The sequence below is a fragment of the Gracilinanus agilis genome, chromosome 4 (genome assembly GCF_016433145.1).
Source record: "Gracilinanus agilis isolate LMUSP501 chromosome 4, AgileGrace, whole genome shotgun sequence".
NCBI classification, from domain to species: Eukaryota; Metazoa; Chordata; class Mammalia; order Didelphimorphia; family Didelphidae; genus Gracilinanus; species Gracilinanus agilis.
In genome coordinates this window covers 287868734-287891086 of record NC_058133.1, presented here as the reverse complement: position 1 = coordinate 287891086, position 22353 = coordinate 287868734, and the positions used below count along the sequence as shown (strand labels likewise).

Below are 22353 nucleotides of genomic sequence, written 5' to 3'. Positions count from 1 at the left end.
GGAGAGAATGTGGAGTCAGAAAATAATTATTAAAAATATATCTATATGTAATTAGGAAAATATGATTTTTTAAATGGAAGAAAATTAAAATTTCAAACTCTAGGCAGAGTTAGATATCTATTCCAAGAAAAATCTGAGTATGAATTATTAAAGGGGTGGTTCATATCACTATGAGTAAGCATGATTCATCAAGAAAAAGTCACAGCAGATAAACCTCATTTCCTTTTTGACAGTTACCTTCAGTAAAGGCCTCCTCTAAAGCCAAAAAGCAGTACAGGGATAACTCAGAGGAGTCTCTGCTAGCACAAGGTAGTTTCTGACAGATGCTACTAAGCATTAAAGAAATGCGTTAGGACAGACTCAGTGAAAAGCTTGATATTTTCAGTCAATCTAGATAAATTTGAAGAAGTCTCTGACTAGAGATTGACTGATAATTTCAATCACAGCAATTTTAAAGACCTTTTGCTCATCTGCATCAATGGGGATGCTTACCTTCCATTGTGAAATCACAAGTTATTGAAAACCCATATTGACAGAAAAGGGAAAAATCAAAGGCACAGTTGTATACCCAGTTTTCAGCAAAGTATTTGTCAGGCTTGTATAATAGAATAGTCTTGTGAAAAAGCTGGAGAGATGTAGAACTGGTGATAATATAGTTAAATGATTTCAAAACTGCTGGGATGTCTAATGGAGTACAATAATATTCTTTCTACTAATGATATTACTATAATGTATAATAACAATATTTAATGGGACAATATATTATGTATATTATTTAATCAATTATGTAATAATTTATGTATGATAATTTAATAATAACAATATACTGTGTAATATGCAATATAATAATATAATAAGCATAATAATAACATAATATTTAGTCTTGTTATATTAGGCATTTTGAACTATTATTCAGATGATATGCTTATCATATTTTCAGATGACATAAATCTTGGCACAGTGCTTAAGATATTGGATGACACAAATGAAATCCAAAATTCATTGGGTTGAAACAATGAGTTGAATCCAGTAATATACAATTTAAGATAGATACGTGAGAAGTACTGCATTTGTGTTAAAAAAGGAACAGGTTCTTCCCACTTCATTCTGCATAAATTTACATAAATCTTCACAAATTTCTCTAAAACTATCCTTTTCATATTTTTATTATTCTTATTCTTCTAAATGTTTACGAATCTAGAAAAAATATAATCATTTCCATAAAATAAAGAAAAAGAAATATAACACAAATGAAATCACAGATCTCCTATATGTTTAACTTACTTTTCTTCATAACTACATAATAGATCCCATTCACTAATGTCCCAAGCCCTCCTTGCCTTCCCTACATCAGATAGGATATTGTTATGGAGACCAACATGTTCATATAAATTGTCTTTCATATTTTATCTTCTGGTCCACTTTCTGGAGGCAACATTCTCAGTTTGTCCTTCTAGTATTAGTTCTGAAGCTGCATATAATGGTCTCCTGATTCTTTTCTTTTCACTGTTCATTATCTCATATAGTTATTGCAAGTTTTAAAAAAATCAGTCTGCTCTTTGTTTCTTATGGTGCAGTAGTATTCTATCACAATCACATACCATAATTTGGTTATCCATTTCCCAACTGATGGGCCTCAGTTTCCAATTCTCTGCCACCACAAAGAGAGCTGCTATAAATGTTTTGGAACATTTGGGTTCTTTTCCTCTTTCCTTAAACTCCTTGAGAGACAGACCCACTAAGAGTATTTCTGGGTCTAAGAATATATACAGTTTTGTTTTTTTTTTTAAACCCTTAATCTCAGTGTATTGTCTCATAGGTGGAAGAGTGGTAAGGGTGGGCAATGGGGGTCAAGTGACTTGCCCAGGGTCACACAGCTGGGAAGTGGCTGAGGCCGGGTTTGAACCTAGGACCTCCTGTCTCTAGGCCTGACTCTCACTCCACTGAGCTACCCAGCTGCCCCTATATATACAGTTTTATGATAATCTGGGCATAATTCCAAATTGCTCTTGTAATATGCAGAAATTAGTAGCCATGTTTCTGGGGGTGCAAGTTGGCAGTTGCCACTTTGGAACACAGATCCTGGCAGAGTACCCAGGGCATGTGCCGGGGTGACAGTTAAGATCAGGGTATAAAAGGGGGTCCTCTAACCCCTGGGAGCTTCACTTCTCTGACCGGCCTGGAGGGTTAGGGAGGAAGAGAGTTTTGGGCCTCAGGGTGGTATGGGAGTGAGTTTCTGTTAGGCAGGTAGGGACTAATTCTATTGTTAGCCAAATATTCAACACTTCCTTGGCATAGACAATATCCTTACATTACCAGCTAGTGAGAACAGCTACAACCAAGAACATTAGCATCTGACCCAGGGGCTTGCCAGGCTCTGGGCTCAGCAATGAAACAAGAGAGTTGGGATCAGCCCTCAAGGCTTTATCACACTCTGTACCGAGGCAACATCAACCAGTGCTCTAAGATTTAATTAACATCAACATTTTAGGCAAGATCATAGGATTTTCTTTACCCACTGTCCTACCCTTGACCTTCCCTCTATTTAATTATAAATAAACCCTCGTTAATCCTAAGTCTAAACAATCTTGGAGCCTTGCTTACCTGACCATTTACCATCTAATTATTAGTAGTCAGATCAGGTTTATAACTTTAGTTGAGCAAGCCTTTCCAAGCCAGTTTATCCATCTTCAATTAAGGTTTTAGGAAGTCTCAAACTGCTTCCTAGAAACATTTCTAACTGACTGGCTGGATTGGTTCCAAATCCTGGGCGGTGGCAGACAATCTTGGGTTTAAAGGAGACCTGGCCCTGCTGGTGTGGGAGGTTATCTAACTCACATACAGCCATAGTTTAGGACTTTCTCCCTTTCATATTCCATCATCAGCATCTGCCTAGGCCCCCTTGGCTGCTCTTAATAGTTCCCACATAACACTCTCCAAAATAGTTTGATCAATTCACAGTGCCACAACAGTGCATTATTAATGCCCCCTTTCCCCCCACATCCTCTCCAATATTTGTCACCTTGCCCTTTTATCACTTTAGCTATTCTGGTGGGTGTGAGGTAATAACTCCGGTGTTTTGGTTTTCATTTCTCCAATCAGTAGGGATCTGAAGCCTTTATTCATATATCTATATTTGACTTCAATTTATTTATCTGAAAATTGTTGTTCATATCTTTTTTGCTCATTTATCAATTGGGAGATGGTCCTTATTCTTCTACATCTGACGAAGTTCACTATATATTTCACATATGAGACCTCTATCTGATGATCTATCTATAAAAATTTCCCCCAAATTTTCTGTCTTCTTTCTAATCTTGACAGCATTTATTTTATTTGTACAAAAATATTTCGATTTAGTGTATTCAAATTATTTATTTTACATTTTCACAAGGCTCTTCATCTCTTGTTGACTCATAAATTCCTCTCCTATCATAAATCTGATAGATAGTATGCTCCCTGTTTTTAAAATTTATTTATGGTATCTTCTTTTATGTCTAGATCATGTATCCATTTTTATCTTATCTTGGTGAATGGTTTAAGATACTGGTCTTTAAATCTAGTTTCTGCCAAACCTGTTTCTAGATATCCCAGTGATTTTTCCCAAACAATGATTTGTTATCCCCAAATCCTGGCTGTATGGTTTTCTGGCTTTCTCAAATACCATATTACTATAGTCTTTTGCTGCTATTTATTGTATTGTCTGTCCTGTTCTACTGGTCTACCTTCTTATTTCTGAGCCAGGACTAGATAGTTTTGATAGTGCTTTATAAAACAATTTGAAATCTGGTACTGTTAGACCTCCTTCCTTTACATTTTTTCCTATTAATTCCTTTGATATTCTTGATCTTTTACTCTTCCAAAATTTTATTATTTTTTCTAACTCAATAAAATAACTTTTGGGTAATTTAATTGTGATGGCATTGAATAAGTAGATTGCTTTACATGGGATTATTATTTTAGTTATATTGGCTCTGCCCATGCATGAGCAATTAATATTTCTTCATTTATTTAGATCTGACTTTATTTGTGTAAAAGATGTTTTAAAATTATGTTTATGTCGTTCCTGGGTTTGTTTTGGTAGGTATACTCCTAGGTATTTTATTCTATCTGAGGTTATTTTAAATGGACTTCTTGCAGGACTTCTCAGTAATATATACAAATGCTTATGATTTAAATGGATTTATTTTATATCAGGCTACTTTGCTAAAGTTAGATATAGTTTCAACTAACTTTTTAGTTGATAGTCTGGGATTTTTTCATATATAATCATGCCATTAGCAAATAGAGAAAGTTTTATTAACTCTTTGCCCATTTTAATTCCTTCTATTTCTTTTTCTTCTCATTGCTATTGCTAGCATTTCTATTACTATGTTAAATAATATTGGTGATAATGGGCATCCTTGTTTCACTCCTGATCTTATTGGAAAGGCTTTTGGCTTCTCCTCATTGCAGATACCTTTTGACATTCTTTACTGGCATAATAGTATCCCATTATATACATATATTATAGTTTACTATTCATCTTTTTATAGAGAAGGAGGTAGGGACTAAATAAAAAGATGGTTTAATATTTTTCCAAACAATATATTTTCAAACAAATTAATATATTACATATATTAATTATATTACATATTAATTATATAGTAATATAATAAATTAATATATTTCCAAACAAAATTTTAAATATTACATTTAGCATATTACACATGGCATAATATTAATTTTTCAATATTACAAGGCTAATGTTGGAATTTGGTTTGCCTGACTATGCATAATTGTAATAAAAGTTCTTCTTTCCTTTTTTCTCACTTGTTTTAGGGATAAGAAGGAGAGAAAAATGCTTGTTAGCTAAAATAATTTTATTAAAAATGAATAGTCAAATATATTTGACTGATGTATCTAGACAGTCCTTGTGAAAAAGGCTTGGCAGTTTTTGTGGTCTATAAGCTAAATACAGTCAACAGAACAATTTGGTCGTTGATAAAAATGGTGGCTGCTTATCCTTTATTAAAGAAAATCTGATGTGAAGAAGGTGGGAGATAGGTAGCTCCAATGTTCTGTGCTCTGTTCAGATTACATTCAGGAAACAGACTTCATTTCTGGTTTTCTGCTTTGCCAAGCAAGAATACATGAAGCCTTGAAAGAACTAGAGATATTTATCCTTTAGAAGAGAAGGCTTAAAGAAGAGGGCTTGGGACCAATAAATTACTTTTTAAAAATATTTCGGGGTCTTTATTGGAAGTTGAATTTCATGTATTCTGATTGGCTTCACCAAGAAGAATTAGCAACAATGGGTAGAAATTGAACAAAATTAGTTTTTAATTTGAAGTAAAAGGGAAAAAAATACTGATGATGTTATGCAAAAAATAGCCAGAGGATTTGGGTTCAAGACCTGACACACACAGTACACCATTAGAAAAATCACAACCTCCAACTAACCACCCTTCATCCTCTGGATTTTTCCATCAGATAGACTCCATATTTTTCTTTCCTTATGTTTGAATCATTGCTTAGCATGCAGTAAAATAGTAAATGCCCTCATTTTATAGATGAGGAACATGAGATGTTTGAAGGTTAAGGACTTGATCATATGACAGGGATCTTTAGGGACTGATATGGCATTTTCTGAACTTGTATCCACAGCATCTAGCAAAGTGCCTGGTACATAAGTGGAGACAATAAATTCTGATTCATTAATGAACTCTTCTTGTTCAGGTACAAGTTGAGTTACATCACTTAAAAATTATTCCTTTCCAATTCTGATATTCTGTAGTTCTAAATGAAATCTCAATCTTTTTTAATGCCTCTAATCCTATGAGTGAAAAAAATGTAGGTACCTGGAGAAGGGAGTCTGGAAAGCAGCCTAAGGCATACTTTAACTGAAAGAAGTTACATAGTCACAGGTAAGATTAGAACATGGGAGGATAGCTGAGAAAAATCGGCAGAGGAATTGAACTTAGAAAGCTATCAGACCAGGAATTTTAACCACCTAAGATATCTGAGAGTTAAAGTTTCTTTATTTAAAACTGTATAGATTAAAGAGAGAGAAGTCTAAAATTAATAATAATTTATAGTGGAAAAAAGACCTAAGTGTGTACATTTCTTTAAGTCTGAAGAATATGTCTTATTTAGAAGTATTTTTATTAATATATATTATTTTATAGAATATTCAATGTAATGTTAAAAAAACCTCTTTTCTTTTTGTCTTAGAATTAATATTGATTATAAGGCAGAAGAGTGGTAAAGGCCAGACAATTGGAGTTAAGTGACTTGCTCAGGGTCACACAATTAGAAAGTATCTGAGGCCAGATTTGAACCAAAGACATTCTCTTTCCCAATGTGGCTCTTTATCTGCTGAGCAACCCCACTTCCCTGCTCATGTGTTTTTAAAACTTTTGAAATGAATAGGTTTATAAAGCTCTTTACCTATTATATTGATTGGTCCTCACAACAACTCTGGGAGGTTGGTGATATTATTGTCTTCATTGTACCCTTGAAGTAAGAGATTTAGTGACTTGCTCAGGGTCACTGAGCTAGTAAATGTCTAAAGCTAAATTTGAATTTAGGACTCTCTGACTCCAAGTTCAGTGCCAAATCCATTATCCAGCTAGCTGGAAAAAAACATAATATTCATCTTCTTTTTTTTAATTGTCCCCAAACTGTGCATACCATGAGGCATTACTAACATTCGAGATATCATTGTCCACCTATGCTGTAAATTTTAAAAACATAAGGAATATATATTCTAGATTTGCAAAATCTGACTGAAAGAGTAACAACAATCAGCATGAGGTGGAATTGTCTTCTTCTTGGTTCATTTTTGTCTTTTACTAGGAACAGAAGACATTAATGATGCTTTCTTTGTTCCTCTGTTTCTGTCTTGTCTCTCTGTCTATCTTTCTCCCTCCCAATTTCAGTGTTTATGGTCCCTAGGTCTCTGAAATCTCAGTTTCCCTGTGTGATTCCTAAATTTAAAAAGTTAAAAAAAAAGAAATATGGTTAGTATGTCTTGTTTTGCTCAGTGGCATGAAATGTGCTCTGGTAACACTGCATTTTTTTCCTAAGGGACTCACATGGAAATGAGACATTTCCCTTGGAAGGCTGTCCCCAGAAGAAAAACCGGTAAATAGATGAATTTGTTTTAAATATATTATAATAAATTTAAGATGTCATGTATTTTACAGAGCAAGCCAATGGCATAATGTATAAGATCTTAAATATTTTTAAATATGCTCAGCAGAGTTTGTTTATACTGTGTATATCACATACCTATATACTCACAAACATATGCATATTCCATATACTCTTAGAAAAATACTATCGATTAGTAGAATGAAGAGGATTTGAATAGTAAATGTTATTATGACTCTGATGATGCTCCTTTGGATTTCTTTTTTTAATGTAGTTTGGTCAAGACAAGGGAATATAGTACGAAACAATGTGGTAATTGGAGTTTTGGGAACCGAGGGACTTTCTAATATCGAGGTGTTGTCACCAGCTGGAATCTACATCCAAGATCCTATCAGTGTTGTAGAGGTAAGACCATAAACTCTGTCAAGAGGAATATGACAACTGAGGAGGCATGAATTCCCAAATGGCTCATTTGGAGAGCAAATTCAATTGAATAATAGCAATTATGAGAAGGAACGGAATTTGAGTTTGTTGTACATTTGGGTAGTATAACCAATTAATTGTCAATCAATTTTCCTAAGGCTGACATTACCATTTCTGTGATTTCCTGCACCAAAACACTTTTTCAGTGGCCACTACTTCCCTATACGCATTTTCTTTCTGTATTAAAAGATGCAACACACACTCTGGACCCATTTTCCTAACTTCCACTTATGTCTGGTTTCCAAAGCTTGAATGGAAATCTCCCTTTGAGGTTCTAAAAGTAATCCTTAGGCATTGAGGATTTTTTAAATTGTTTTTTAGTTCTACAGATCACAATCACCTGCCACTGTGCTCTCCTTAATGTCTATCAATTGATACCAATTAATCAGCCAGACAATTAGCTTTCAGTAAGGGATATTTGTTAAGGTGGTATAGTAGCTGACAAAAAACATAACCCATCCCCAAAGTATGTGACACACTTTTCCACAAATATATGCAGAATCCAGAGGAAAGGGAGCTCATGATTAAAGAACATATTATAGTAAAGGAATATTGGAGAAATCATAGCTCCTGAAAGTATTTTTCTTCCCTTCATGTGGTCCTTATGATATTCCCATTAGTTATAAAATAGTTTTTTGCTGAGTGTCTTGTAGAGTACTGAATTTGCTTGTTCTCATTGTATCTAGTCTATCCTTGGCTCCTAGTATAATCATTTCCATAAGCTTTTCCAGGCAACCTGCTGGGTTGCCAATGGAATTTCCAAAACTTCCAGATTTTTGGAGCTTACAAGGTCCCCTTTTGGCCAAGGAAGGAAGAGAGGAGACAATTGCAAATGCAAGGACTCTTTTCTTCCATTTCCTCACAAACAATTTCTTTTCATAAATTTGACTGCAAGTCTTCTACCCCAAGATTGTAGCTGCTCCTAACTCACTTGCTGGTTTAATGTAAACCCCTTCCTATAACAGAAGCACATGACCTTTCCATGAAAGGGTTAAATTAGAAAGATTCAGAATCCTTCCCTGAGATGATATTGTGCCCATTGGTACAAAACTAGTGAAGTTTTTGAGGAGCAGAGAGAATGAGCTTCTTGTTTTCCTCTGTGCTCTGATTGTGTGTTTTCAATTACCTTCAGCTGAATAACCCTTAATAAAAGTTGTGGTTATCTCTTTAACTCTCCTTCAGACTCTTAATTATGTTTATTCCAAGTACAGCACTTAGACACCATTTTAGGTACCTAATAGGGGCATCTAATATGCTTGTGAGGAAAGCAGGCAGAACTGCAAGGATCCTAGGAGGCTGAAACTCATGGACCTGGAAATATTGGGACTGCACTGAGCTTGTAATACATAGAAAACATGCTGTGTTTTTATTTTGGCTCAGTTTGGGTCCAATTCGATTTCAGGATGCTTTTGGTGAGTCATATGGCTAGAGAATCCTGGACATATTGAATGACATCATAGAATCATTGGAAAGAAAACCCTAACGGTGATCTATTTAGCACATCTTCCTGGTTCTAGAAAGGACCATATCTGTGCCAAGTACTGGGTGCCATGGGTAACATTTGATCATCTGTATTGAGTAGAAGTACCTTTTAGGGCAGATAACATATATTGGCTCACAAGGGAAGGAAAGGGCTGACTAATGAGCCAAAACAGATGAAAGCTAATTGGATGAAAAGCTGTTTAGTCAACATGAGTTACTCATTTTCATTGATCCTACCAACATAACAGTTCTTGTGTCTGTCCACTTCTTGATTTGCATGGTCATCATCATCATAGTTTAAACCCTCATCAGGTCTCTTCTAGATTATTCCAATAGCCTCCTATTTGGATTTCTGATTTTTGCCTTTCCATTATTCAACCCATCCTTTTCCCAACCCATAGCTTCCAAAGTGAGATTCCCATAGCAAAGATTTGACTATATCCATTCCCTGCTTCCCTAACCATTCTATTACCTCCAGCATCAAATACAGACTCTCTTGATGGGGATTTAAATCTCTTTATAATGTGGAAGGAACCTATACTTGCAATCTTATCATACAATGTTCTTCCTCATGCACTCTATGGTCCAGACAAACTATGCTTCTCACTGTTTTTCATCCAATGTACCTCATTTCCAATTTCCTAGCTCTTGTCTAGTTTGGCTCCTATTCCTGGAATGTACTCATGCCTCGTTTCCACCTCTTACAATCCCATATTTCCTTCAAAACTTAGCTCAAATGATAGCTTCTTCTTCAGATCTTTTGTGATGTCTTCAGTTCCTAGTATTATTCTATCTCAAAAGAAAGGAAAGGGAAACAAAACACAAGTATTCCTATATATTTGCTTATACTACTTACAAGAGTATATATTGATTCTCCCAAAAGAATGTAATCTCTGTGTGGTCAGGGACTGTTTTGTCATTGTCTTTGTATTATCTATTCATAGAACAGTGCCTAGTTTATAGCAGGTTCTAAATAAATAACTGCTAATTGATGGATTTCTTGATAGAGAATGAAGTCTGAAAAAGAATGGTATGGCTGAGTGTTAAATACTTCAGGGAGATCAACAAGTAAGACAAAACCTAGGAAGTATCAGGTGATGCATAGGAGAGTAATTTCTTTGGAGTGATGGTAGTAGAAGCCATATTTCATTAGATTAATAACAAGTAAATAGTGAGAAGCTTGGAGATCAAAAGTAGAGAGACAAGGATAGTTTTCTGGCCTAGAATGTAGGGGGAGGTTGACTTTTTATATTTTGGGGGATATATGGCCATTTTTAGGCATATATATTATATACATACACACATATATATTTATGATTTTGGGTGTGCTTCAAATTATTTCACAAATATCTCATCAGTTAATTATTAGTATAATCCTATGAGCTAAAGCAGGTTATATCACCTCCATTTTATAGATCATAATATTGACAGAGAGAGGTTAAGTGACTTGGTCAGGTCACATTGCAGATTAGTAACAGTAACTATAATCCAGATATCCTACCACCATTTCCCCTAATTTCTACTGACGTCATTCCTACTGTTGGAATTTCTCTGGACAAAACTATGAACTTTCTTTTTGTATTTATCGCCATGTATCCTTTTCTTTGTTAATAATTATAGCCTGTATGACTGATCATGGTTGCCTGATATTTTCCTTCTAGTTGGGGTATCTAACCTGGTTCATTTATTTCATCTGAGCATTCTCGGTCTACGGCTGTTGATTTAGCATCTGTTGACATTAAGGCTGTTTTGTTTCTCAGTTGACTTCAGCCACAGTCACTAATACAGAAGGACCTCATTTTATGTAACCATTATATTCTAAGACTTGCTGCTGAAGTTGAAAATTATACATAATAGTAGCCCCCATTATTTTGTTAGTATTTCTTATCCAAACATAACTAAGTACTTTATTATTTTTCTTAGGTTTATCAGAGCTACCAACATCCCTACTTTTGTAATTTCAGGCCATTAGTAATAACTAAGTAGCATTAATGAAATAAAGAGAAACACTGCTTGGATATGCACATGGTTTGTTTCAAGTGAGAACTCAACAAAGACTGATGTGGAAACTAATGTTTGGTGCAAAACAATATAGTGATTCCCATTAATGTTTCTCAGAGTGAGAACAAATAGTGCTGATTGAATGTATATTCAACATTTTTTATTTTATATAGTTTTCTGCCTCAATTTTTTTCAATTGCCAGTCACATATACCTATATTCATGTATGCTGAGTTTGCATAAAATGAGGTCCTATTTTATTTATGTAGATTATTAAGCTTTACAAAGTACTTTCCTTAAAATAGAATTGTGTGGTAAGAAATAAAAGTATTATCATTTATTATTATATTATTCTTATTATCTCCATTTTACAGAGAAGGAAATCATAGGATATTTATTGTTTAGGCAACAAATATGTGTTCCTATGTTCCTAATAACATACTAAGTATTACAGAATTTCAGAGAAACTTACAGTAGACAGCCCTTAAGAATATATGTCTTGAAGCACTTGGGCAGCTAGGTGGTACAGTGGAAAGAGTGCCCAGTCTGGAGTCAGAAAGACTTGAGTTCAGATTTGGCCTCAGAAACTTGATGTGACCCTGGGCTTTGACTCAGTTTCCTTATCTGTAGGAAAGAAGGAAAGGGAAAGGAAAACCACTCTAGCATTTTGCAAAAAAAAAATAAAGTCATAAAGATGGACTTAACTGAATAAGTCACAATAAAGTCTTGAAACACCACAACTCAATTAGAATTAGAAGCAAAATTCAAGTAATAAATTATAAGTTCCTTGAATTCATGGATGTTTTATTTCTATCTTTAGCACACAGTCTGTCCAATGTATGCATATATACATATATGATATCTATGTATATATATATAATATACACACACATGATATTAGATAATCTAGAGCTGGAAGGGACTCATAGTCTATCTACTTAAACCTGGATCTGGCAGGAGCTAGAAGCAGAGGAAGAGCTGGGGCCAGAGGCTTGCCTGGGTGCCTGGGCCATTGGGGGCCCTGAGGCTGGGCAGCCTCCCCCACCCCCAAGGCCAGCCTCTGATGAGACAGAAGACAAGGACTATCTCTGCTACTTTGTCCTGGGTATCATGGTTGCCCTGGTTGGCACTCATCCTTAATGTGTTCTATCTATGGGTGTCTCAGACTTGATGGAGATGAGTTGCCTGCCCATAGTCTGGTTCCTCTGGGGAGTGGATTTGGACCATAATGTGGAGTTGAGACCTTGGATGTGTTCTGTACTCTTGAGTCTCAGGGCTGCCTGCCAATCACCCCCTAGAAGAGAATAGGCTTCTGCCCAGTAATTCCTCATTTCTCAGACCCTGAGCTATGTCCCTGGGTTACCTGCCAGCTGGGTCCTACCATTAGCCCCAGGCCATAAGTATAAACCTAGCTTACAAGGATCCTGCTCTCCCTTCTTGCCTTTGTTCAATGATGCTAAGCCACAGGTTCTTATTTCTTTTTTTCGTACCCCAATTACCAAGCTACCTCTTGTATTTCATGTGTCATTAAAGTGAAATTGTTGCCAGAAAAAAAATGAAATGATGCCCAGGGAAATAGGATGACTTTGACTGAGGTCACATAGAAAGTTAATATCAGAGACATGATTTGAACCCAGATCCTTTCATTCCAAATTCAATGCTCTTAGAAAAAAGAGTAGAAATTTTATGACTATAAAAGAAGAATGTTTCAGGGAATTCTAGTGAAGAGTGGTTAATAACATTTGCTGTTTTCTACTTGTTAGGCTCAATCTGGCATAAAAAGTATAGAAAATTTTCCTAGAGACTCATTTATGGGTTGAATGTTGTAAAATTATGTTGGGTAAGATGGTCTTGAAGGAAGTTATATAAGAATACATATAATTCCAGATTTTGTTGAGAAATTGCTTAATTTTAGTGAACTTTTAAAATTTTACTATAAGGGATGTTTCCTTATGAAAGGGGATAAAAGGGATATATAGGAGCATGCAGATGGTGTAAAAAACAAAGGATGACTATATTTTTAAAGCAAGAAAACATCAGATAGATTCATTTTTCCTAAGCAGACAAATTTCCATGAAACCAAAAGAGGATGAGAAGTCCAAGAAACAAATGTGTATGTGCATAGATATAGATTATAAATGTAAACTCAGAAGGAATGGAACAAGTAATAATGAAGCATCTACTATGTGCTAGGTACTATGCTAAGTGTTTAACAAATATCTCATTTGATACTCATAACATTGGGAGGTAGACTCCATTATTACCCACATTTTGTAGTAGAGGAAACTGAGGCAGATAGAGGTTGAGTGATTTGCCCAGAGTCACACAGCTAATTAATATTTGACTCTGAATTTGAACTCAAGTTTTCCTAACTCTAGGACCAATGCTTTATCCACTTTGTCATGTATATACACAAAGTTATAAAGGGAGAAGCTAGGTGGCTCAGAGAGCTTGAAGGTCCTGGGTTTAAATATGGCTTAAGATGCTTCCTAGCTGTATGACCCTGGGCAAGTCACTTAACCCCCATTACCTATCCCTTAGCACTTTTCTGCCTTGGAACCAATATAAAGTACTGACTCTAAGACTGAAGGTAAGAGTTATAAAAATATATAAAGATATATCAACATAGAAGATACAGATGTAGCCATAAATATGAATGACACATAATTATAAATGATATAGACACTGACTCTAAGACTGAAGGTAAGAGTTATAAGGAATATATAAAGATATATTGACATAGAAGATACAGATGTAGCCATAAACATGAATGACAGATAATTATAGATGATATAGATACATACATATCAAGCATTAGACATAAATAGAAAGTGAGATATATTTTGGTAATAATGTCTATGGATGTGTGAGTAGGTATGATATATATTTTTTATTTATATACTCAATATCTCTATATACAAATATGCATATATACTATATATTAATAAATAATAGAGGTATGAAATATATACTCAGTGCTTTGTATATATTTTCTTATTTGGTCCTCACAACAACTTGGGGAGGTAGGTGCTATCACTATCCCCATTTTACAGGTGAAAATACTGAGACCAACTGAAGTCAAGTGACTTGCCCAGGGTTGAAAGAGCAATCTGTATGTGTGTGGCTATGAACTTACATCTTTTACTCTTTCCCTTGTACCACTTAGCTGCCCTGTTAGGCAGCAAACACCACCCTGACCTTGAACATGCCCACCTATAGGAGCAGACAAGCATTAAGAGAGAGTAGGTACCCAATAGTCTCTGCAGTGACTTTTCATTGCTTATTATCCTAGAATTGCCATGGCCCAGATCCTATGACCAAACACTTGGTCACAGTGTATATAAATTTTCCCCGCTTTCGGTCACCTTTACAGTTAACTCACCTTCTAGCTCTTCATGTTGCTCGGGCATTTCAGTTGTGAAATTGCTTTTTTCACAGTTTACAAAATGTCCTCCTTTCCAGCCCACCTCACTACTTACCAGCAGTGCTGCAGATGAGGCATGTTCAAGGCTGTTTCTTTTAGGAAAGAAACTAGTCCTTTGGGTGGTATTGTCTGGGGAAAGCGGTGTTCTTAATATTCTTCTGGTTCCAGCTTTAAACTACTTTGTAATGTTAACCGCATATGTGGTTTCAGAAGAGGGGCTAACACTTTTTGCTCCAGAATTAGAGCATTGATTTAACCTCTGATCTCTTTCTTCCCTGATGTTGGCATATATTAAACTTATTTCAATATGCTCTCTAGGCTTTTTTTCTTATGATCACAACATTCCAGGATTGATAGACTGAGTCAGATTTATCTTATCATTTCAGGACAAATATGGACCATTGTTTACCTCCAAAGGTCTTAAGTTCTTCACCCTTTCCCTCCACTTTTAAATATAGCTAAGCAGATTAGTTAATTTTCTGGATTTCTTATGAGTAGACTCTTGCTTGGTTTACTACTCAGAAAGCCCTTACAGAAGAGTGATTTGGAAATTCCCAGTTACATTTTGCTAGAATTTATTTGGGTCTCCTGAATCAATTCTTTAAGGAAATATATACTTAAAGGGCCAACACTATGTATCTAATTATATCCACTCAGTTGGTAATGTATATTTAAGCGGTGCCTGAAGGGTTAACTAACATTATTCCAATGACTATAGATGTGTTACCTTAAGGTATCTGCCATACATGGGCAGCTAATTTCTCTCTGGAATTTTTCTTGCATGAACGTCCATAATACATTGACTTCCGAAAAGAATTGATTTCCACACAAAATTCCCTGCTTGCCTTAAACCTTTCCCCTCAAGCCACCAGCTGCCTGCATAAATATGTGGTTTTTCCTCATGAATCAGCCTCAGCATACACAAGTGGAATTGAGAAGGAAACAGTCTGGTAAGGAGAGGGGCTCAAATCTTCAAGGGCCTTTTTTCAGAAACAGGGAGCTTCATTAGGTAATGGAGGGCCTAAGTCAAGTGGTGATAACTTTGCCCATCTAGGAAGAAGGTCAGCATTTTGGAGACAGTTTTATATTATCACAAGATGCTTAATCAATACCAGTGTTGACTGGGACGGTAATTGGGAGTAGTGATGGTGGAGATAGATGCTGGGCATGAGTCTGCCTCGATTGTTTCTTTTGCTTCCATAATCACTTTGTTATAAGACTGTACAAAGTATGACTTTCTTTATCTGGGAAAGGGGATCACAATCTCCATTCAATTATAGTAAGATGTAACTTAACATGTGATTGAGGTATATGTGATTGACAACTGAAAAAAATAAAGCAGAAAAATATGTAAAGTAAGAAAATTTAATAATGCACAATTAAAAAATGGAATTTTAATCCATGCCATTTGCCCAAGTTGTGTAAAGTTCCTCTGCAGTTAATTCAGCCTCACTCATTCTCATTCTGAGAAGGATTGGTATGAAGCAATCCCTGCCCTCAGGGAGCTTAGAACTAAACATTAATTTCTGCATCAGTCTTTTTCCAGAGTTCTTGTTTGTGACAAGTCATTTCTGCATCCGATTGGTGCTTCTCTTTGTTTCATTAATGCTATTTAGTTATTAATAATGGCCCCAAGATGTCCATCAATTGGGATATGGATGAAAAAATTGTGGTATATGGTAGTAATGGAATACTATTGTGCTATGAGAAATAATAAGCAGGGAAATTTCAGAAAAAGCTGGAAAATCTGTGAGAATTAATGCAGAGTGAAATAAGTAGAACTGGGAGAACATTGTACAATAACAGCAATATTGGATGATGATTGCCTGTGAAAACTTAGCTTCTCTCAGAAGTGCAATGATCTTGGATAATACTGAAAGATTTATGATGGGGAATGCTATCTACTTCCAGAGAAAGAACTTTTGGGAGTTGTCTTTACATCAGTGGATCTTTGGTTTTATTTTGGGGTTTTGGTTATGTATAAGTGTGCTCTTACAACAATGACAAATATAGAAGTGTATTTTGTATGATAATAAAAAATGAAAAAAAAGGGCCCCAAAGTACAAGATTAGTGATGCTGATGCTCTGATGAACCTAAGAAGTTGTAAAGTACCTAGGTATGTTCATATAAGAAATACTTATTAAATAAGGAGGTTTACTATCATGCATGATTTTCAACTTATGCAAAGGGTCTTGGTATGTATTGGTCACATAAAACAAGTTCCTGCTATATTTAGATAGATTGGTCCAAATGAAATTATCATAATTCAACTGTTACCCTGGTTCAAGACTTTATCACCTTCATCACCTCTTGCTTGGATTAGTACAGTGGCCTCCTAATTGTTCTCTCTGTCTTCAGCCTCTCCTCTTTTGAATATAGCCTTTAGAATACACATATGAGCATGTCACTTGCTTACTCAAGAAGTTCTGATGGTATCCTTTTCCCTCTTGGATGAAATAAAAACTTCTCTGGCCTTGAAAACCCTTCAATAACTTGCTTCCACCTGTTGGTCCAGATTTAGGTTGCATTACTTTCCCTTACATACTTTGTTATAACCAAATTGTCTTCTTTGCCTTTCTCCATGTGCAACATCCTATCCTTTGTCTCTGTACCTTTGTTCAGGCTATGTCTAATGATCTATACTCTCTACTTTTCTTCTTAGAATCATATCTCCATCCAAGGACAACTTCCTATAAATGATCTTTTCTGATGTCCCAAAGTGTTCTCTCCCACTAAATTAATTTGTATTTAATTTTTAAAATTATATTTTGAATTTACTTGTCTATGTTCATTGTTTTGCCCCAGTAGAATCTAGGCTCCCTGCTTCATTTTGGTCTTTATATCTTCATAACATTGCCCAGTGCTACCTGCTAATTATTAGGAGCCAAAGATCAAATTGAATATAGTTGAAATGAGTTATAAAAGAAATCTGGAGCCTCTAATTTCTGTTTCATATTTGTCCCCTAGTAGACATAAGGAACACTTATTATTACAAATATTACCCAGGGACACTGGATCCTGGATCTTAGTTTCATGCAAATGTGCTCTTTCACAGTGCTTAAAAGAGTAGTAACCTGCAGGAGTGTGTTAGAACTAGCTTTAATTGTGAAATTGTCACACTTAAATTTGGCTAGAGCTAGAGTTGATTGTAAAATTTTAATGTGAGCATTTATACCTCACAAATCAGCAAATTTAAATCAGGTCTTGATTTGTCGTTTTATTGATCATCTGAACTTAAGAAAATAATTAAGAAAATGTTAATAATGCAGATTAAACTTAAGAGAGAACTCTACTGTGGGCATCTGCTCATCTCATATAACCTTCAGATAATAACTATTAGAGTTTCTTAACAAGTGCTTCCCAGAGATGTGATCTCTGACTCTTTCCTGTGAATCTCTGTGGTGTAATAAGAATAATAGCAGCTTACATTTCTTTAGGGTTTTAAGGTTTCCAAAGAGTTTTCATGTAACATTGCTATGAGACGGATCAAGCATGATACCCTCTTCCACCAACAAGGGAACTAAGTGACTGAATGGCTTTTCTATAGTCATATAACTAGTAAATGCCAGTGCTGAAATTTCAACTCAGGCTACCTGATACAAAGTTCTATGTTTAGAAAAATTTAGGAACTGGTGATTAAAAATGTCTCACCAACTGTGGGATGTTGATTTTCTTCCTGAACTGAGAGTGTGAGATTAGGAAACTCTTCTCCCTTGTACTCTAAAGAAATATTCTCTTAAACAATGAAGAATTATGTGGACTGATTTATTTCATAGTAAGATTGAGAGGTTTGAGGTGGGAGTTTGAGTGTCTCAAGCACTAATTGATTTCTACAAAGTTATCCTCAAAGGCACTATAAAGGAGGTGGAGAGAATAAGCATTTATATAGCATTTACTATAGGGCAGGTAGGTGGCACAGTGAGTGAATAGAGTGCCAGGTCTGGAATCAGGTAAACATCTTTTTTGAGTTCAAATCTGGCCTCAGATACTTATTAGCTTTGCATTCCTGGGCAAGTTGCTTACCCTGTTTGCCTCATTTTCCTCATCTGTAAGCTGTAGAAGAAAATTGCAAACCACTCCAGGATCTTTGCCAAGAATATCCCAGATGGGGTCATGAAGAGTCAGACGTGACTGAAATGACTGAACAACAACAATAACTTCTTTTCTTTTTTTAAATTTTACAAATATTATCTCATTCAATTCTCACATAAACTCTGTGAGATAAGTATTATTATTTTCCTCATCTTGTAGTTGAGGAAACTGAGGCAAACAGGTTAAATGACCTACTGAGGATCACACAGTTATTGTTTGAGGATTCAAACACAGATTTCTCATTCCACATCCAGTGCTTTATCCACTGAACCATCAGATTCCTCTATAGTTATCACTTCTACTTTTTTTATTCAAACATGTTATTTAAAAATATATTGATATCTTTCCTTTTTACTTTTCCTTCATTTCCAAAGATGTTTTTCCTCTCTCCCTTACACCGAGAACCATATCTTATAATAAGGAATAAAGGGGAGAGAATAAATTGGCTCAGCAAAATTCTTCAATGAGTCCAGCAGTTTATGTAATGTTCCATATCCATAATCTACTGCCTCTTCAAAAAAGTTAGGGAAAATCATTTTTGTCTCTTTTTCATGTTTCAGACTGAGCTATAGCATAATAAATACAGGATTAAGGGCTTTTTTTTTTTCATTTAGTTCTTTCTATTTGTGTTACTATAGCCATTGTGCATACTGTTTTTGTGTTTTAGTCATGTTTTTAATTCCTTAATGGGGATGGCCTTTCAGTGGAAGGGAGGGGGATGCTAAGCCTCACTCAATCAACATGTTGCTCAAGGCAACATAACATCCAAGGTATTTGTAGGCTTGTGGCTTGTCCTGGCTTCTACCACCAGCAGTAAGTGAATGGATTTGACGGTTCAAATTAATATTTACTGGTTTAGAAAGGTTTATGTATAGTTTTTTACAGAGGTTGAACTATATGACAGGGAATTTGACATAGCTGAAAGAACCCTGGACAGGGAAAGGACAGGAACCCTGGGAAGGGAGAGGAACATGCATTTATTAAGCACCTATTATGAGATCCATATATTCAAATATCTCTTTTGATCCTTACAACAATCCTTGGAGGTAGGTTCAATTAATACCTCAATTTTTCAGTTGAAGAAACTGAAACAAAGGTTAAGTAACTTGCCTATAGTCACATAGTAGTAAGTATTTGTGAGGGGATTTGAACTCACGTCTTCCCAATGCCAGGCCCAGCATTTTGCAACATCTAGGAGTCCTGAATTTATTTATTGTCTCTGCCACTACCTGAATGTATGACCTTGAGCTAATTCTTTCCTGCTCTGGACCTTCATTTCTATGGAATTATGGTGTTAGAGTCTAATAATGCCTAAAATTACTGCCAACTCTAATAATTCAGAGGTTATCTGATTAGATGAAGTATATAAATTAGGGACCTAAATGATTTAGATATAGTAGAAAAAAATAGTAAAAATATCCCTAATGGAATGAAGTGAAGAGGTAACTAGGTAAGATGGTACACAGAGAGAGAATGTTCTGTACAATGGAAAGATTAAGAAAAGTAACTAGTTGCATGAATAGTTTAATCAGCAATATGGTGAATTCTGAGTTGTGTTCCTGGACTTAGCTTCCTGGATATGTCCTTGGATTACATATAAGATCTTGTCCTATCTCATTTCTGCTTTGAGATTGACATGGCTCAAGGCACAAATCCATAGATCACTGGTTCCCTTATGAGGTGCAATATTAGAGAAATCCACTGGTTCAGTGGTAGCTTGCCTTGGTTGTCTTGGCATTCTTGCTCATGTCCCCTGAGCTACTTCTTGTATTTCAAAAGAAATGTTTATCCTCTACCTACCTACCTACCTACCTACCTATCTACCTACCTACCTACCTACCTAGTATCATCTGGGACAGCTAGGTGGTACAATGGATAGAGTACCAGTTCCTTGAATCAAGGAAAAGCTGAATTCAAATCTGGCCTTAGAGACTTACTAGGTGTGTGACCCTGGGTGAGATGTTTAATCCTGTTTGCCTTTGCCAAGAACACTAAATAAAATGGGTTCGTGAATTCAGACACAATTGAACAGCACCTATAATCTCTGTCTGTCTGTCTATCATTTCATATATCTATATCTATCTTCTTTGAAGTTCCTAGGACAACTTAAGCATAATTTTAATGAAAAGTTTTAGTTTCAAACATGACTCTGGTTACCTAGAATGGGTTAATTGCACTGCTATAGTGCTGCCTATAGAAGGGAGAATAAGTAGAAGTCCTTTCCATTCCCAAGATTTAAAGTTGGCAAATAGTTCAACTATTGCCTGGAAGTCTCAGTGTACCTTAATGGGATGGGGAAAGTGGATAAGAACAGATTGAGCACAGAAACAGTACCTTGAAACCAGAGTTTCTTTTCCCCTAGGAATCTTAGCATCTGAGGGATAACAATTCTAACAATCACATTATTTCCTGCAGAGAAACATGGTGTGTGCTGCTGGATATGGTTATTTCTTTCATCTTGGAACCAATGAAACTTCGAAAGCGCCACTTCTTTCCTTCGCTCAGAATGTAGCCCATTCCTGCACAAGGTACCCTCCATTGGAAACTCATGTATATTTTAGCAACAGGGCTTAGGTTTAGGCTGTGTTTGTGTGTGTGCATGCATGTGTGTGTATGTGTGTGCAATTTTAAATTTATATATATAAACTGTATAGCTCATTTTTGGTCACTGAGCATCCATGATTCTAATATGTAAAGAAAGTTGTCTCAGAGAGGATTGACTAAATTGAACTTGCTGTAAATTCATATGTGAGAATAATGAATTATTATTCTTACTACAAGTCATTCCCAAGTTCTTGAATTCTTTCTATTGGTAGAGTATTTTAGGAAATCAGCTGTACTCTCTCAAAACAGAGATGAGTAACATGATCTTTTTTTTTTTTTTTTTGCCAACTGGAAAGAAAGACTAACGTGGCCAGAGAAAGGAGGAAGTTCACAGTGTAGGTTTTTCTTTGACAAATGTTAGTACTGACATGTGAAAATCAACTGGAAACTAGAACATACATAAACAAAAATAAGTGAACTTGATCAATTTAGGTTCTCATTTTAAGTTTAGTTGTGTGTCCAGCTAAGAGATCATTTGCTAAGTATTTACTTATTACTTATTTTTTTTCTTTGGCAATTAAAACTGTGCTTTGACTTCCTTGATATAGAGAATTCCAGATCAGGAAAGGTCTTCCATGGATGTAAATAAGCACCTGTTCTGTAATTACAGTCAGAGACATTTACTTGGGTAACTAACAGATTAAGTTTCTAGAGTCACATAACAAATATGTGTGAGAGGTCTGACTTGACACCAGGTCTTAAGATCAGAGGGAGGTAGTGATAGAGTGGAAAGGACACTAAACTTAGAGACATAGGTCTTGTGTTCCAATCTTAACTCATTACCTTTATGACCTTGGACAAGTCAATATATCTCTTCCTGCCTCATTTTCCTGACATGTAAAATGCCAGTTGGATTAGATTATCTCTAACATTCCTTCTAGTCCTATATCTAATAGGATTTCATCATTCTGTCATTCCCAATTATGAACCCAAATTTCTTTCTTTTTGGCCATTTTGGCTCTCCAGCATAATAAAGAAAAAGGTAATAGAAAAAGCTTCAACTCATGCCGGGGATCCTCATGAATGTATTTATGATATTGTAAATGCTAAACTGAAGTCAGGAATAAGGACAGAGTTGTTGAACAAGTTTTAGTTTTGTATTTCCAAAAGGGCCAACAAGCCACATGAAAATT

The 22353-nt window shown here is 35.5% G+C and overlaps 1 protein-coding gene across 1 annotated transcript in view; it reads left to right on the top strand.

The window, feature by feature from the left end:
* Positions 1–22353, top strand: part of PKHD1 (PKHD1 ciliary IPT domain containing fibrocystin/polyductin) — a 685806-nt gene that overhangs the window by 298890 nt on the left and 364563 nt on the right. The window contains exons 32-34 of the mRNA XM_044675345.1: positions 7069–7125; positions 7409–7539; positions 21032–21144. Of these exons, the coding sequence (XP_044531280.1) occupies positions 7069–7125; positions 7409–7539; positions 21032–21144 (301 nt within the window). The remainder of the gene's footprint in view (positions 1–7068; positions 7126–7408; positions 7540–21031; positions 21145–22353) is intronic.